Source organism: Apteryx mantelli, chromosome 2 (genome assembly GCF_036417845.1).
Source record: "Apteryx mantelli isolate bAptMan1 chromosome 2, bAptMan1.hap1, whole genome shotgun sequence".
In the NCBI taxonomy this organism is placed as follows: domain Eukaryota; kingdom Metazoa; phylum Chordata; class Aves; order Apterygiformes; family Apterygidae; genus Apteryx; species Apteryx mantelli.
The window spans coordinates 13,013,160-13,026,731 of NC_089979.1; the positions used below are offsets into that span (position 1 = coordinate 13,013,160).

Sequence of the window (13,572 nt, forward strand, 5' to 3'; positions counted from 1 at the left end):
AAAATGTACTTCTTTCTGTCAGTTTAGCTTCCAATCCTGGATTACCTTGGGGCCAGACAAGTGCCAAGTGCTGGCATGCAGGAGCAGGTGAGAATGTGCAGCCAGTCTAAGAGGGAAAAGCAACTGCATCTTCCAGCAACTGTCGGCAGTAGAGCAGTTCAGGCATTTAGCTCTACCCCGTACAGCACAGAAACCTAGATACATACCTGGTTTTACACAGTGCTTGGGAGTCAAGACCGTACCGCTGAGATTACATCCCCTTTGTGGGTCTGCCCTTTAGGCTTCTGCCAAATAAGGCCTAACTGATAACATTAGTGGCTAAACTGAGATGCCCCAGGTCTGTTCACAAGTGATGAAAATTTTAAAATAAAGAAAATATTCTGTATCTCCTTGCTAAAATGCAGTGATATTTAGCAATCTGAGCTACATTGCTCAGTAGTTTATGCATATATTTTTCCAAGAGCTTTTCTTACAGCATTTAAACGTTCTTTTCAATTTGAGCACAGTAGATGGAGATATGCTTATGGTGGAATGTCTGCATTTGATTTGATATATTAAATAACATGCTTATTCTTACATAATCAAAATAAAATTTTTTATTCAGTTCATGATATTCCTGATTGGATATTCTATTTGCCCAAATACTTATTCCATGTAAAGTGTAAACCATTGATAAATACAATGTAAGAGCAGCAAAACAAAACACATTCACGCAGAAGAAAAGCAGAGAGAACTTCGTTTACTTCACTGTCCTTTCAAGGAACAGTTGTAATCAGTCTGTCTGCCAAATCGATGCACAAAGTCCGGCAGGGGGAACACTGAGCCCCATCCTACTTTGGGATTCATACTGATGAAATCATCCAAATTCATCTTGGAGTCTAAACATGGAGCAAAAAAGGGAAATATTAAAGTACTTGATTCAGCTTCTGTAGCATAGGTAAATATATCTGTCAATCAAATGCCAAGGAAAAATTGTTTTGATAGTACAGATCAAAATGCTTGCAATAGCAAAGAGTTAATAACATGTTTGCTAAGCCACAATCCAGCAAGATTCTGCAAACTGTATGATGCTACAAGAATGTCCATTTCCAGTGTTTGAAATGTTGCATTTGTCCCTGATGCTTCTCTGCCTATGGCAATAATCACATTATCTGAGCAGTATCCTTGGTTGTTGGAAAACAGGATGGGTAGGAAAGAGAAAGATTTTTCCCTGCAACAGCAGCCAGAAGGGTTGGTAGTGCCAGGGAACTGGTGGGCAAATGAGAACAACCAGAACAGGGAACTGCAACTCAGCAGGAGTCTTAGGGTCTCTCCGTATTCATATAAGTTTGATTAGTCAGAGGGAAGGGAGATGTTATTCCCCCTTAAAGGTCTGAATCAAAGTCAACTGAGTCAGGGAGCTTTTGCACTGACTACAAAGAAACTGAATCAGGGCAGCAGACTGAGTCAGAAATTGAAGCTGCTTTGCTTTCCTTCTAGCCCTGAACTTTGTCTTTTATGATGGCCCACTGCAAAGCCAGAATATGAAGACTGGAGGAAATGTCTGCCCTAGTCTAGCCTGTAGCCTAGAGGGACTCTCAGGCTAAGAAGGGCACGGACCCAGGTTGGGGGCAAACACTTTTTCTGAATCCTGAACCACGGCATGAGGTCAGAGGCTGGGAAAAAGCTAACCCCCACACTTCCAAAAGAAAAGTAACTATGACAGCTTTTTGTGAGGAGTTTGACTTGATCAGACCCCTGCAGGAGGGGTAGAAACTGTTCTGACCTGTTTGTGGATCCCAGAGAGCTCAGTGGAAGGTGCTGGTCCACAGTTTGGGATTTAGGCATCTGAACTCCCCCTGGATGGCTAAAACAAGACTTACAGCCTTTTTCTGGAGCTGGTCTGTTACAGTCTTCGCTGACTCAGAACCATACTGATCAGAGGTTTCTGATTCCCCAGTTTAGTCAGCTCTGACTATGAACATCTGTGGGTTTGTTGTTGTATGTTATCACTGATGATCTGTGCAAATAATCTTTTTAATACTCATTACAAGAAAACTGGAAGAGGACAAGTTTAGAGAACAGACTAAGAGAGACAAGGGATCTACCGTTAAGCTTTTATGCTGTATTTATTTTAACATGGATGATTCACGTGCACATTTAAGGATTAAGAACCAAACAAGAGTAGGGTCTAATGAATGGATTAGAAATTCTATAGGGTAGAATCTGCTTCAGCTGCAAAACGCTTGTGTTTTGCTTACCATTATGGACAGCATAAGTAAGGAAGGGAAGACAGTGTTTGGGAATCCCATACCCAGCAGTCCCATGTGTAACCCAGCCCCTGAAGCCCTCTTATTTGCATCACACATACATTATTTTATGGCTTTGTGATCAGCCTAATCGCAGCTCTCACCACTTCTCTGGCACCTAAATCCACCTTTTTCTTGTTAGCCTGTTTGAGCTTTGCACTTTGAAAGTCCTTGTGTCCAGTCAAGCATGGTCCTTCTGCTAAAGCGAGTCTGGCAGAACAAGGCCACACTGCCTGTTTGACTATGTGGAGATTTCAAATGACACAAGCCCAGCAATTTGCTGCTGTAGCTCAAAACCAGTAGGAGAGAATAACAACTGTTGCTTGTTGGTGGACTGGTAAGTCTGTTTTCCAATTCCCAAGTTGTCTTTTCCTCCCAGATGCTTTTGTTTTAAAATGAATGCAATTATGCACGTAGTTTAAGATTTGAAAGATAGGACAATTCCCTGCTTTCTGTGCACTGAACATAGTAAAATAATAATTTCATAAGAACGTTCTGTGAATGGTAAAGAAGCCCAAAGGGATTGTTCCAGCAGAGTTACAAAAACAGCTGTTGTTGTTACCAACATGAAAGTTGCTGTCATAATGTCTGGAAGAAGTAGAATATTCTCTTAAATTCAAAAAGATTGTGGCAGAGCATAAAACAGTTCATCGCAGAAGTTTAATGAAAGGAAAAATTCTTTGATAAAAGCAAACAAGAGCCTTCCCACGAAGAGCGTCTAAGAACCAGTCAGTAGATGGCACTGAAGCAGTATGACAGCTGGGTAACCATCCGTAAAAAAAAAAGGCGTAATGAGACCTCTCACATTTTACTGAAGAGAGAAAAGAGAGACCTATGCCACTCATTATTCACGTTATATTTGAATGCCATGCATGTTGTATTGGACCTTACGGCTTTAGGAAACTGCTAGACAAAAAAGCACAAGAACACCACAAAGTCCTTTCTCCGAGGCCAATGAAAAGTTGCAAGTCGAATTTACAGAAGAGAGACATTTCGATGCTACTGCTGACAAACCCAGTGGATTTTTCTACAAAGGCACAGGAGAAACATCCACTGTACAAGATTTATACAGGGTCAAGAACAAGAGAATTTTTTTTACATTTACGTTACACTCATGGTCCTCCTTGGAAGTTACAGCTATTTCACTAGCCTGCATTGGTGCGTACACAGAGCTAATGCTTCCTCTTTGACCAAAATCACCTTGCTACATACACACTGCCAATGAGACCTAGCTGATGAATTCTGGTATTCTTGCCATTTTTTTTTTTCCTTCTTTAAATCACATCTGACACTTTTGCCCTGAGCAGGGGCTAAATAAAAGGCCATGCACTATCAGATGCCATTATTAGCCATGATACTTGTGACTTCTGCCGACAGCAGTTAAAAAGCAACGTTTTAGACCTTGGACTAACTCTGCATAACAATAACTGCCTAAAGTGCTGCTGCGGTAAGCAAGCCCGAAACAAAGCCACAAAGCCTAGCTCTGCAGCTGCCTAACCTTGGGGGCACCTAAAATACTTAAAGTTGGGGTCTTCCCAGACTTATCTAGGTGTCTGCAGTTCTTTTCAGGTCCCTCTCCTCTGCCTGGTGGGGAGACATGTCCTTGCAGGCAGAGTGGGAAAGGCTGTTCCCACAGCTGTCTGTGTAACTGACTGTACATAACAGATTGTGCAAACCATCTCAGTCCATCTTAGCGTAAAATAAAGTTGGCTACCTTAAATCACCTTTTACAGAAAGCTGTATAATTTCAGTAAGCCACTCATAGTATTTAAATATTTCTATCCTTAGTTTTACCTTATTTGCCTCTATCCTGACTTGATTCTTTGCTCACACACAAGCTCAGGAGCTAAGGACCTAACTCAACAGACTTGAGTTTTATTCTCAGATGAGAGGAACAGAAGGTTGTGGTGCATATGAGCTACTTATGTCCCTATCGATGCTTTTTTTTTTTGCTTTCACTAGGATCCTACCACCACCTCAGAGAGAAGCCACAGGAAGAAACTGCAGACGTCTGCCTGGTCTCTGTCTAGCAGCCTGCCTGCCTGACAGATGTGTCATTCCCCCCCCCCCCCCCCCCCGTCTCCAGCATTTCTTAGCTGTCCTACTCTCTTAAAAAAGCATCATTTATGACAACAATGGATTTTAATAATTAAGACAAGAAGAACAAAAAGCCTTGACAAAATCAATCCTGCCAGTGCGCTACCACATACCTAGGAAGACCTGAAATTCAAACCAGAGCTTTACAATGTTAGAGATGATGCTAACAGTTGTATATAAGCAGCAAGACCATCTGTTCTGAGTAATTTTGAAATGCACTGTGCAAGCTGTATTTTACATTGGCTTGCAGTAAGGAAGGCTGATTTCATCGGGACTCTTAAATTAAACAGAATCAGACCCCATTCATTTGTAGCAAGACGACTTAAAAGAAAACCCCAGGCCAGGTTAGCCAGCCCTAGAGTCACGAATCCCTGCTTCATATCATGATTATCTTCATTTTTATTTTTTGAATAGAACACCAGACTCTCCTCTGTTTTCTTTCAACAGGAGGTCATTGGCATCCTGGCGGGACCAGGGATATCTGGGGCAGCGCAGGAATGTGTATTCCAGCAGAGCCGCTTTGACTATAGGGCCCGGTGAGGAGGCCCCCAGACCTCACAGCTGCACCCTGCTCATCACTTCGGTTAACCAGCTGCTGCCAGCACCTGCAGCAGCGGAGCAGAACGGAGGCCAGAGCAATGCCAATATGAAACACACAGGTCCAGCTCCAGGAAACAGTTATGCAAGAACCAGTTGCAACAGGCTAATGCTCAGCACGCGAGTTCTGATCCAATGTGACTGGAGTTTTCTGTTTTTTAATAATGCTGAGGTGCTTGTAGAAAGTCACTTGATTCCAGCCTCAATTTTTTTAAGTGTGGACTTGAATTCATGCCTCAAGATAGGCTTATTTTAAAACATTTATTTTGCAACATCATGAGCACAATTAGTTTAGGAATTATTCCTTTTGAGTTAGTATTTGGGGGAAAAAAAAAAAGCTTCATCAGTTACTTACAGAGGCCCCTCAATTCCAAAAGGAAGTTAATAGTCATTAAATATTTCCTGATATACTTCATTAAAAAAAAAAGTCACTGGTCCCAGTATCCTGTCCCAGCTCCATACGGGTAATTTCATTATCCTATCTATGGTCCTATTTAACTTTCATTTGACTTAGATACTACAGAATCTCCTTTTCTGAAGTGATACATTCTGGCTTAACAGCTAATCTGCTCTGGAAGAGGCAATATTTCAGTATCAAGGACAAACACCTGTATTATTAATTTTACTAAAAGCTTTCCAAATTCATGGGATAAGAAGAGTAAGCGTATAAGTGTAATTAACATGCTTTAACACACAACAAATTGTAGTACCGCAGCAGTACTGGAGGTGATTAAATACAAAGAGCTCACAATTTTTGTAACAGCCCAGTGCTCATACTTTGCAAAAGACTGATATATTTTTACCGTATTTTTTCAGAGTCTCCCAGAATATAGCAAACAAAGTAATGTAAAAACCTTGTATGCTTTTGTAATCATCTTCTCAAGAACTTAAGAATTTGGCTGCTCAAAATGACAGCAATATAATAATGATGATGATGAAAAAAAACAAATATAATGATCTGATCTAAATGTCTCACAAATAAACTGATATTAAAACAATATCTGTGGGTCAATTCTGCAAGCCATTAAATTGCAGTCACTTCTAACATGAAATATGTGAGCAATTTAATCTTATGCAAACACAAATTAACATGGAAAACAGAGGACCCTATCTATCTGAAACGGCAGGGAGAAAGTAGTTATCTGTAATGGAATTTGGCATGGATGTGAAAATTAATACCCCAGGCTCTCTTACGATAACAAAAGGTCAGCCACCCCGTTTTCCATCAAGTTTAAAATAAGGCATTTTCACGCTTGATAAAACTGTGCTGGGGCATTACTTTAACACTGTCTCTAAAGGAAAAGAATTACGAGCTCCATGTGCTGACAGCGATGCTTTCTAAATCTACCTGTTGGCCTGCAGGATTCCTGCTAACGTACGGGACTGCATCGCTGAAGCGTGGGGCCTAGATTCAGCTAGAATTTAAGCACATGCAAGTTCCATAACAGTGAAAGCTCGACTTCTCACTGACTTACAGTGTCGGGTACACTGAGGCACACAGCCGTACCGGATGTCTCAAGTGATCAAAGGCAAGACAAAACAAAGCTTGAGAAATTGGTACTGAACGAGACACAATCCAAAATGGACGTCTTAGACCTGATGTTCTGACACAAATCTTGAAGCTACTTAGCGAATGCACTATCAGTGGTGCAGGGTAAACAGTTACTCTCATTTGCAACATTCAGCACAAAGCCAAAGAGATGAGAGCACCTCACCACAGAGCCCAAGTGCTGGGTCCAGTTTTGGGCTCCTCAGTACAAGAAAGATACTGACATACTGGAGTGAGTCCAGCAGAGGGCCACCAAGAAGGCTGGGGGCAAGAGAACATGACATACGAGGAGAGGCTTAGAGAACAGGCCTGCTCAGCCTCAAAAAGAGGAGACTGAGGGGAGACCTTATGGCTATCTACAGCTACCTGATCAGAGGATACAGAGAAGACAGAGCCAGAGTCTTCCTGAAGGTGCCTGATGACAGGACAAGAAGCAACAGACACAAGTTGGAACATGGGAAATTCCAATTAAATACTAGGACAAAAAAATTAACTTGAGGATGGTCAAATACTAGAGTAGAATGCCCAGAGAGGTTGTGGAATCTCTTGACTGGACATGGCCCTGAGCAATCTTACCTATTTCAACCTGTTTTGAGCAGGTGATTCGAATGGATGACCTAAGAAGGTCCCTTCCAACCTAAAGGACTCTGATTCTATGATCTGACCCATGCTGCATGGCACAGAGTAAAGAAATAAAGTACAGGAGGAATGAAGGTCTACGTATCTTTCACCATCAACAACACAAAGACAGTCAGGGGGGTGGCTGAGATCATCTGCCTGTTGCTCATCTGTGAGGTAAAGTTCAACGAAGCAAGACAGATAAAGAGAGAATTAAAGGGTTTGTAACCACAGAGTCATTCACTGTAGCTGAAGGTACATGTATACATCTGCAATCGTTTGAGTCATTTTGTACCTCAGTGTCTTCAAGTAATGTTTTCTACTATTTTGATTTGACTAAAAGTTTTTTCCCTTCCTAGTACATACCGGTCTGATGTTCATCACACCTTTATTAGCTCTCAGCTGTTGCAACAGTAAGGTATCAACAGGAAAGAAGCCTTCAGTATCTAAGAAGCTCCGGATAACAGAGAACCATGTACTGCAGCCTAGGCATTCTCTACTTGCTATATTAGCTTTGCATACAACATAACTGAAGATGAGGAACAACACCTAGAATTTAAGGTGCTTCATAACCAACATGTCTAAAAACCACCTACAGCTTCACAGTGAAGACTACATCTGAGTAGGAACCCACATTCAACACTCATTTTTATCCTAATGTGAAACACTAGACCTTTTAGAGGCCAGGGCAAAGATTAAGAATTAACTTTCCTGCAACTAAAAAACACAATAAGCTTCACAATCCCTGAATCTAAATACAAAACATGTTTCTTTGACCCTACCTTATTGAACATAAATACACAGCATTACTGTTTTATTAAAAAAGCAGCAAAACCAAACACGCACAGCAATAACAAGAAAACTCTTTCAAAACAAAACTTTACCACCCTTTTCTCCATCTGTGAGGAAAATGAAAGAACAAATAAACACATGGCAAATGTTAGCCAGATTGCCCAACACATGACCAGAAGAAACTGAAATACTGTGTGATAAGAATGATCTAAGAATCTCTATAGAAGAGAAGAAAGAGCAACTCTTCTGTGCTGGGACCAGAGGCTACATCTGTATTATTACTTAAAAGAGGCCCTACAGCTTGGGGCAAAATTTGCTGACTTGCCACTTTGCCTTAGCAGCAGCCTTAGAGCCATTCACCTGAAACGGAAACCTTGAACATTGGTGCAGGCAAATCTAGCATGTTGAGCTGAGCCAAAAAACCTTCATCCTGTCAAAATAATCTACTCTGGAAGGATGGGCCCTGCCAACTAAAGTGTACCGTAATCAGCATGCAAAAAAATCACTTTGTGACCCTAAGCAAGTTACTTAATCTTGCTTCAGTCGCCTGTTGCAATGAGAGAACAATATTGCTTAGCTCTCCTTCTCTGCTCAGTTTATGAAGACTAGTAATTAATGTTCGATAATGGTAAATGCCAGGAAGTGTGCTAGACTTCACATATTCACAAAAGGAAATGCAAATGGTTCATAGCCCTACATTTTCACATGCAATAATAAGCTAGCTGGATGTGCTTTTGGATGTGTTATAGAAGCATACTTACCTCTTGCGCACATCTTTGATTATGTCATTCCTCTCACTAAAGAGGAAAAAGGATTACATCCAGATGGAGTTCTAGCACCTTACCTGCAGTTTCAATGCAAGGGTACGAAGGAGGAGGTTTCTGCCACTTCCCATTGGCATCTTTCATATGAGATCGGTCTGAAGCAAATGTCTTCAAGTATAAATCGGCTCGAATCATTCTGATTTTCCTAAACAATAATAAAGTTATACCAGAAGATGGAGATTATATAATACTGCATTAGTCACTGAAAACAAAAGCCCATTCTTCCTCACAAGGAACATTAATTTAGCTAAGCAAGTAACTCAAAAATATTGTGCCAAGAAGCTAAATGATTAACAGGAAACTATGGTAGGAAAGAAAGGGGATTCTGGTGACTAAACAATGGCAACTCTAAGATAAAGAGCTTTAGAAAAATAATACAGTGAATTTAGTTTCCTGGAGCATAACAAAAATACACCTTTGTTATTATGCATCAATAAAGAGAACTTAAACTTGGATTTCATAAAATAACATTAATGCTCTTTATCTTTTATGTCCTCACCTTTGAAATTCTGGGCGAAGGCCGTCATCCAGCCTAAAGGCCTCCACACTATACATGTCAAAGGGGCACGGAAATGGCAACACTGTGTCAAGATCATAAACGAAGTTCTGCTCCCCACTTGAAACATGAAGCAGAATAACATGGTAGTCCTGAGAGAAAAGATAATTGCTATTAGCAAAACAGTTGCTAGTGAGAAATGAGGGAGTGAAAACGTTTCCTAAAATCAAGGATTACAGCTCCTATTCTTTAAATCCTGTTTTCTGCCCTTTAAGTATTACACCTGTAACACTTCTGGCACCAGAAGGAGAGGTATTTCCTAATGCCTACCTCACCCGCTGTTTCTTTTAGGAGACCCCTGGTATTCTTCCCATTCTCTAGTAGCCTCCTTTGATTTAAACCTGCACAGCTAAACTGAGGTGGACACTATTCCTAAGAAAACAGCAGAGATATCTCCTTCATGTCCCCACCAAAAACAGTAAAAATTTGAGTGGGATAATGCATTTCTGGCTTAGTTACAGTCCTAAATAAAAGCTCATACCAATTTATGACGATAGGTTAACACTAAAATTATCTAGCAACCTCTTTTAATAAGAGATGTTTACCTGTTGTAATAACACAGGCTGTGAATTTGAGGGCCTGGTGTTTAGCTGCCAGAACCAGCTGAAAAAGCAGCATGCAACTGTAAAAAAAGAACAACTATAAAATCTAAACTGTAGGAATAAGATGAATTCCTGCAGAAGCTGGGTAAAATGCCTATCAGTACTATATTGTACTTTTGCAGGATAACTGTTTTGCCTTAAGTTCTGAGATGCAATTTTATTCCTTAACATATAAGAAACCTAGGTGTGGCAAAGAGTCCTTTCAGGTTTGGGGAAACTGGAATTACTTTTGTTCTGGTGTCAGATACTTACATTGTTGTTTTGCAGAATTAAATTAATAGTGGTTGCTAACAGTCTAATAAAGTAAACATTAAATCCACTCACAGCAAGAGTTTGAGGCACTGTCTTATGACACTTTCAATATTAAACAATCCTAACCATAAAGGGATAGGAATGAAAAAGATCTTGGGCAAGCTGTTTTGACAGACCAATATACGGAGTGGATATAGAACTGTATGCAACAACAATATTTTGAAAAATATTTTATAGAGTATAGTAAAAACAAACTTACAAGCTATACAAATTCTGCGAGCCATTGAAACATCAAAGGAAAAACAGCTTTCAATCCATGAATTTGAAGGCAAACTAACATTTTGCAGTGGCCATTCCTGACTCTTCTATTCCTCTTTTTCATCGTAGGTCTTCTTCGTAACATGTAGGCCTCTTTTTAAACTAAACCTTTTTTGCCTTATTAATATACCAACGTTTTGGGAGAGAACGAATTACTCTTGAAATGATTTAAAAGACTCAAGTACTTCGTCACTTTCCCCCAAACAAATCCTTCCCATTCTGGTGTGATGTGTGTCGCATTTCTAAAAGTGTTGGGATCCGTAGCATAAATCCCAACTTAATCTTCATTTCCTGATACACAGAAATCACCACATCAAACTAGAAGAATGCTTTTGCGGTACAGGATAACTGAAAAAAATTTATAATGATATACATTTAAAAGGAATTCTATAACAGCAATTACTGAATTATGTCACTTCAAATGACATTCTAAAGCCACCACTTGGGATCAATTTACATGCTGACACCTGAAGATGCGTATTGCTTGTATTTTTCTATCCTATGCTAAGTGTACGTGTATATTTTCATTCATTTACTTCTTAAAAGTACAGACATCTTTCTTAAAATTCTACAAAGTTGGTGGCTTCAGAAGTATATGCACAATAATTTTCACAGACTTGTTATGCATTCTTCTCAATGCTAAAGTTTACCTCGTGTAGATTTTACTGACTGTCTCATTGTTATTTTACTACAAGCAGTAAAAAGGAGAGCCAGGTTTACAGCATTTATACATCTATTGTAGAAGAAGAATAAAGACTGGTACTGTGTCATTAATATAGAACTGTAGCTTGCTAAAGATATGGCTAACTGCCCATGTCTGATTTTGCAGATGCCAATTAGGGAAGCACACATTAACAAAACACTTGAAAACCCTAAAAAGAATATATACAAAGAGAACAAAATGCTTTACCCAGACAACAGGTTCATCTCCGTGTGCAGATTTCTGCTTCCATAGGGGAATCTGAAAGTCATAAGTAATTTCAAATAAAGATTAACACAAATAGTTCTTTGCTAGCCAACCCGTTTCACCAGCTTATACATGTGCTGCAGTGAGAAAAACAGCACCAGTTCCGATCTTTTAGGAGCACTTCAGCGCAGATACTATTCTGGACCATATAATAGACTCATTCTCCTAAACCGGCAGGTTACAGGGAGGATGTATTGCCTTACAGGCGGTCCAAATGCATCGGCTAACTACGGGATCGGTCGCGTGTGGGGTGGTCCACAGGCCCCGGGGCCGGGTGAGCTGCCGGAGGCCCCGGAGCGGCCGGAGGCCCGGGCACCCCGAGGCCTCCCCGGCTGCCTTTAACAGCGACTCACCATCCTCCTGTCATTGGATATGAAAACGGCGTAAAATTCTTCCAGGGGGTATTGATCCCGACTTCTGATGTAGTCGCACAGTTTCCAAACGTTTTCTTCGCTGTAAAACGCAAGGGATGTTTTGTTTTGTTTTGTTTTTCCCCTCCTACTCGCAGCTTCATTTCTAGTAAAGGGAACGAAGCAAAGCGCCGGCGCCCGCGGCAAGTCTTCCAGCTCGGGCCCTGCTTTCGGTCGGAGCCTTCCCGGTTCTCGCACCCGGCTCCAGCTCCGGCTGCGACCGGGCCGCGGGCTCGCACAGCGGCGCTTCCCCGCCGCCGAGGGGGCGCTCGGGAGGGGCCTCGCGGCTCCCCTCCTCCCTGCTGCTACGGAGAACCTCGAGTCAGTGGTGCTTGTTTTGTTTTGTTTTGTTTTTTTTTTTTAATAAACGGAACTAGAGACTTCAGCGTACGCGGCAGCGCTGGGGGACCATTTTGTCGCCGCCGCGGGACCTCGCCGCGGCGCGGGGGAAGCCCAAAAGGGCGAGCCCGGGGCGGCCGCGGGGCTCCGCGGGAACGGCGGCAGGCAGCGGCGGCGGCCCTTACCAGAAGCAGCTGGTGTAGGCGCAGGCGGGCCGGGGGGGCACCGCCGCCTCGTAGGCGGCCGCCGGCCGCGCCATGGGCGGCCTCAACCGGCTGCGGCGGTGCTGGCGGGGCGGTGGCGCGGCATGGCCGGCCGCGGAGCGCGGCTCAGGAAGTGCTGGCGGCGGCGGGGGGGGAGTTACCGGCTACGGCTTCCGCGAGGAAACGCGGCTGCTCGGCAGCGAGGGGGCAGCCGAGCCGAGCCGGGCCGGGCCGCGCCGGCGGGGGGAGCGCCCTGTCAGGGCCGCCATTTTAGCGCCCCCTCCCCCCGCCATGGCGTTTCCTGCCGGGCCGGGAATAACGGCTAACGGGCGTAACATGGCGGGGGTGCCCCTGCGAGCGGCAACGCCGAGCGGCAGGCGAGGGCGGAGGCCGCCGGGGAGGGGGGTTATCGCCCTGGGGGCGGGCGGGCAGCACAGGCAGGGTCGCGGCTCTCTGAACTCGCCAGATAAATGTTAATGCTGAACGCAGGCGCCTGGTGTGGCCGTTTGCCCCATTTTGGGTGCCAGTGGAAGGGGGGGTTGAACAACGGGCTGGCCCTTGAGGCCGGTGGCTGGCTGTTGCGCCTAGCGAGGAACCCCACGTGTTTTTCTATCCTGTGCCGGGGTACGTGGGTATTTTCATCCACCTACTCCTAGCAAATACAAAGTCTTCGCCCCCAAGGCAGTAAAAAATCTGCGGGAAACGCTTAGGGGTTGCTTAAAGTGTGGCAAAATGGGTCAGCCATTCATGAAGTGTTCCTGTGACAGCTGTGGGGGAGTGCTGAAAGCAGGCAATATTTAGAAACTGGGGGAGAGACAAAAAGGCGGAAGCAAGGGAACTCGGTGGTGACACTGCCTTTGCCTGCCTTGGCTGACCATGTAATACGGCTGTTACAGAGACACCCACCAAAGGGAACTTGCCCATACCCACATGCTTAGGGGTCCGCTCTGTGCTGTTTAATACTCTGAATCTTGCCCAAGCACAGGTGATCCCTGCAAAACACCTGTTCTGCAAATACAAGTTGACATTAATAGGGTTCCTACAGGGAGGAGGGGGAGTGAGAAAAGTAACCTATTTGCAGGGTTACAAAGCAAGTGTGCCTCCCCAGCACGTTTGGGTTTTGATATTACTTGATCCATTTCTGTTTTCTGCTGTTGCAG

The 13,572-nt window shown here is 43.2% G+C and overlaps 1 protein-coding gene across 3 annotated transcripts; it reads right to left on the bottom strand.

Annotated features, from left to right (window-relative positions):
* Positions 1–578: 578 nt before the first annotated feature.
* Positions 579–12,561, bottom strand: NTAQ1 (N-terminal glutamine amidase 1). 3 transcript variants are annotated; one of them, XM_067290187.1, is made up of 7 exons: positions 12,395–12,476; positions 11,404–11,454; positions 10,435–10,841; positions 9,867–9,943; positions 9,265–9,413; positions 8,786–8,910; positions 579–878 (listed from the first exon to the last, which is right to left on the bottom strand). In XM_067290187.1, exons 3-7 carry the CDS (start codon positions 10,457–10,459, stop codon positions 745–747), a joined length of 510 nt encoding a protein of 169 aa, XP_067146288.1. In that variant the 5' UTR covers positions 10,460–10,841; positions 11,404–11,454; positions 12,395–12,476; the 3' UTR covers positions 579–744. The 3 variants fall into 3 exon arrangements, with proteins under 3 accessions (XP_067146288.1, XP_013812296.1, XP_067146287.1); XM_013956842.2 differs by lacking the exon at positions 12,395–12,476 and adding an exon at positions 11,814–11,828; XM_067290186.1 differs by lacking the exons at positions 9,867–9,943; positions 10,435–10,841 and adding an exon at positions 11,814–11,913 and having other exon boundaries at positions 12,395–12,561.
* Positions 12,562–13,572: the final 1,011 nt, after the last annotated feature.